This window comes from Diospyros lotus, chromosome 12 (genome assembly GCF_014633365.1).
Source record: "Diospyros lotus cultivar Yz01 chromosome 12, ASM1463336v1, whole genome shotgun sequence".
Taxonomy (NCBI): domain Eukaryota; kingdom Viridiplantae; phylum Streptophyta; class Magnoliopsida; order Ericales; family Ebenaceae; genus Diospyros; species Diospyros lotus.
Window position 1 is genome coordinate 2,508,358 of NC_068349.1, and position 4,592 is coordinate 2,512,949.

At 38.9% G+C, this 4,592-nt stretch overlaps 1 protein-coding gene across 1 annotated transcript; it reads right to left on the minus strand.

Annotated features, from left to right (window-relative positions):
• LOC127814001 (rho GDP-dissociation inhibitor 1-like) lies at nt 1–3,111 on the minus strand. The gene is made up of 5 exons (XM_052355206.1): nt 2,647–3,111; nt 1,877–1,940; nt 1,562–1,783; nt 861–985; nt 1–422 (listed from the first exon to the last, which is right to left on the minus strand). Exons 1-5 carry the CDS (start codon nt 2,872–2,874, stop codon nt 354–356), a joined length of 708 nt encoding a protein of 235 aa, XP_052211166.1. The 5' UTR covers nt 2,875–3,111; the 3' UTR covers nt 1–353.
• Nucleotides 3,112–4,592: the final 1,481 nt, after the last annotated feature.

Below are 4,592 nucleotides of genomic sequence, written 5' to 3' on the forward strand. Positions count from 1 at the left end.
CAGGGCACCTGAGTTTCGGCACTACATTAGAAGAGTACATGAAACTGGCTGCTAAGCAGGTGAGCTCTTTCCACTTCATTTTATGAAACCATCATTAAATGCACTTCTCATTAACTTCATAGAAGTCACATAGTAATGTTTTTAACACTTGAGCAACCATATATCTGTGAGTATGGAATGTCCACCAAACAAAACAAGTAAAAGCAAAGAAGGATACAAGTCCCAAGTCCATCTTTCACACACCCTACAAGGAATGGCTCCAGAACTCTCTGCAGTTCATGGATAAAGGGAAGAAACAACACGGCGACACCCGAAAAGGGCCACAAAAAAAAAAAAAATCCCAGTTGATCCGGTTAGTTGCTTCTTTTTATTTCGAAAGAATACTTGAGCTCCATATGGCATCTTTTATCATCATCTTGAAACTGCAAGAATCAACAGTGTTAGAAGGTCTGTGAAGGGAAGAGAAAATGAAGTTGTAGCTGTCAGCTGCTATAATTCAATCCCAATCTCGAACACATGAGATAGCTTTGCCTTTGAGAACAGAGCAACATAATATTGCTCTAATGCTTTCAAGCTTGGTCTCAAAAGATGAAGGGAAACAGAGAAAGGAAGAAAGAAAAGAATAGATAGAAGAATATGATGAGTGACTTCTTGCGCAGCTATGAGAAAACGGGTTTTTGGCAAAAGATAAATGCTCGAGGCAGTTGGGGGAGATAAACAGTACTATCTGCTTGTGCAGACCCAAGGGAATAATGGTTTCTGCCCAGTGATGCAACAGACCAATTGTATGATTTGAACTTAGCGCAGCACACAAAAAGAACACCAAATGAGATTGTCAACACAGACATGATCTTACAGACCTTAAGCTTCGCAGAGTATGTTCCTCTTGCAAGTACACCAGATGGAGTGATCTCCTCGTCCAAGGTATGCACGTAGGGTTCTCTCTGAGGAGCAAAACTGCCCAACATTCCTTTACTCTCGTCAACTGGAACCCAAGTCGAGAACAAATTAGGAGTCAGCAATGAACAAATAGAAAGGTCATAATCAGTTTGGTGATACTATCTTGAAGAAATTGATTTAGGTTTGGGGATGGAAAATGAGAGTTCCATGCAATTTTAAGATGAGAACTGTCACATGTAAAATGTTAGCATGTTAACTTGCTCTCAACAGAACATCAATATTCCACCACTGCTAAAGTAAGAATGAAAAAGGGCAAACACTACACCTTAAAAGCTAAACTAACCTGTCATGTTATTTTCTCAGTCAAAATTATCAACCAAAAAAGAAAAATGTTTTGCTTTCAGCGAGTAACTCCTCATCGGGTTTTTCTACTAAAGATCCACTAAAGCATGCCAAGTACTTGTAGTATCATCATCCATATCTACGGCAAATTCACAATCACTTTTCAGGTTTCAATGGAACTGCAATTTTTCTTCTTTATTTTGTCTGTTTAAGGATTGACTAAAGCTGCAATAAGGCTCCCCAATATCTAGTGACAGTTTATCCATCACACTAAAAAACGTACAAGGCTGCATAAAAGGGAAATGTAGCTTCTTTTAACCTTGGAGTCCTCCCTTCCACACTGTGTTTGTGTAGGCCAAACCCAAGACAATGTTGTGGAGAACAGTGAATGTCAATTTGAGACGATACTCAGACCCCTCCATCAGAGTAAAAAGCACCCTGCTGCTCTTACTTTCATCAATAGGCAAGGAAGCACTAAATTCCCCAGAATCATCAGATATGATCCCTATTGAATGGAATATAACTTCAGGCTCCATTTGTCCTAGAGAAGAAAACAGAGAACAAAGTCATTGAGCATGTCAAAATCGGATCTCAAACAAATGGTTTTCTTAGTATCATAGAACCCTAAAACAACCATTTAAGTCGCCTTCCACACAGCCAAGCAGCTTCTCTTTCCACCTTCTTAAGCTCTCATCCTCCTGCAAAGCATGATTGAATCTCAACATGAATCTGGGGAAAAGACTCTAAATTAAACAGATGAATAATGCCTGAGAATTTATCTACACTGGCACTTTCAGATGCCTAAATGCAACAATTTTGTTTCTTCCCAAAGCGATAAACAAATCCAAGCACATACCAAAAACTATAAACTTCCCTAGACAATGTAAGCGTGTATTAAGTAATGCAAACCACAAACTATAATTGCTCCCAAATCCAAACTCCATTATTGGTGAGAAAAAAGATGTTTCTAATGCTAAATGGTAAAACCCATCAGTTATCCATTGTCATGTCACCTAATTGAACTCAAAATGTCTTAGACACCTATGATTATTCCAAAAGAAGTGTTAAGATTAGAACCAGATTAAATTTGAATTATTTGAATAATGGGCTCATTTTTATCTTTTGCATAGGCTTATCCCTACTTAGGTCCTTTCTATAAATAGCTTTGTGATCATAAAATTAGGAACAAAAAAGTGAAATCAACCAAATGGAGGAAGAACCCATTTCAAAGCCAAAAGAACTCATTTTTATCTTCAGATCACTTAAAAGAAGAAGAACATAAAGAAGAAAAGGAAAGAAAAATGGCAGATGAACCCTAAAATCAACGGTGAGGAACTCACATGAGCAAAGTTGAAACGAAAACACAAGCAGCAAGAACAAATCACATTCAGAGAGAAAGCGAACCTTGTCTTTCTCAATCTGGTCTTTGAGAGGCACGAGAGGGCTGGGAACAAATTCACCAATGGTGCCGCCGCCGCCATCATTCTCTGCATCATCGGACGCCTCTTCCTCCTCGTCCTCGCCCCCCTGTTTCTCGGTCACTTCGACTTCTACTTTCTTTTCTCTGTTTCCATCACCAACAACAACAGTACCCGAAGACGATCCAGCCTCTGTTCTCTTCCCACTCTCCATCTCTCCCTCTACAAAAACCCACAAAATGAGGCGTTCACAGAGCAAATTCAACCAAGCCCAGACAGGGAGTTTTCGAATTTAAAGGTCACAAAGACCAATCTGTCTCCTCTTGGTCGCTGTGCCTTTGTCTGAACTTCCTTTTCCTCTGATTGCCGTCAGATTGGTGGGGCTGTGAGTGACATGTATGTGTGTAAATATGTATCTCAGTATATGGGCAGACGTAGTTTCTGTTCATACCATGGATTTGAATCCTAACTTGTTCTAAAGCGTTCTTTGATTGGTCATTGTTTGCTTATTACTGTTTGTACTCCCAAGAGATTTAGCTTATTTCTTATTGTTCCTCCTCTATTTTTTTTGATAAAAAAATAAAAAATTCACCCCTATTAGAATCTTGTATTCCGCATTTAAACTTATGATCGGTACAATAATAAGTTCTCAATCAACCAATCATTACGAGAATAAGTATTCAGACCGTTATGAATATCAATTTAGTTAAACTTATGATCCGTACAATTATAAGTTCTCAATCAACCAGTTGTTACGAGAATAATTATTTAAGGATAATGCTACACGTACGTAAAGGTGGACAGAAAATTGAACAACTCCAAAAAAAATTACTACATTAACCCTTAATCTAAAAGACAATTTTACCCTCACCTCTTACTCTCTCTCAAAACCACCTCTCAAAACCACCTCCCAAACCCACATCTTTCACGCTCAGCTCTCATTCTCTCTTTCACTTTCACTTTAACTTTGACTCTCTCTCTCAAAACCACCCTTTCAAGCCCACCCCTGTATCTTTCCCCCCCCCTCACTCTCTCTCAAACCCACCCCCTGTATTTCTCCCCCACTATCTCTCTCTCAAACCTACCCCCGCAGGTTGCAGTGTTCGCCCTCCACATCGCTCTCGCACCGCCGTCACTGTCACCCTCCACCGCTGCTCACACTGTTGTCACCCAAGGATGGCGCCACCGTTGTCGCCCACCGTCTCCCCCGCAAGCACCGCCCACTGTCGGCCCCCCCACTTGCACAGTTGTCTCCCCCGCCAATACCACGAGCATCGCCCACTGTCGTTGAATTTTTTTTCAAATTTTTGTAGTTAATTTTATATTATAAAATTTATGTAATATATAATTAATTTTTCATGCTGAAATTGTCCAATTCCAATCCCCCTAAGCCAAAGAAATCATTCTAATCCGTTACTAACTATCGTGCATAATCACAAAAACAGATCTAACACTTCTCAGCATCATCTTGCTTCAGTAATGCCTCTATTCCCAACTATAATCAACTTTAGTTGTTTTTCACATTCAGCTCACCTTGAGCCAATGCAGGCAAGCAAAAAATTTTACAGCATCCTTATGGACTAAAATACAGGGAGAAGGAAGCTCCACTTTGTGAGGATCAAAAAAAGTTTTCTTTACATTTAACCTTTATTTACTATCGTGTTGCAAATAAGCCGTTTAACCAACTCAAATCCGTTACTAAATTTTTTTAAATAAATTCAATTTCAAACTTTCATTTGTAACACACCGGAAGCTCTGTTTTCATCCCAATAGTCTTAATCAATTCATTCTTTCATTTGTCTTGACACCCCTGAATTTGATTGTTTATCCTATGCTAATAAAAATCAAGGATTTTGTTGATTTGATCCAAGAATTATTATTTGATTAGTTTGCTGCTGTTTTTAAAAAAAAAAATCAACAAAATATAAATCA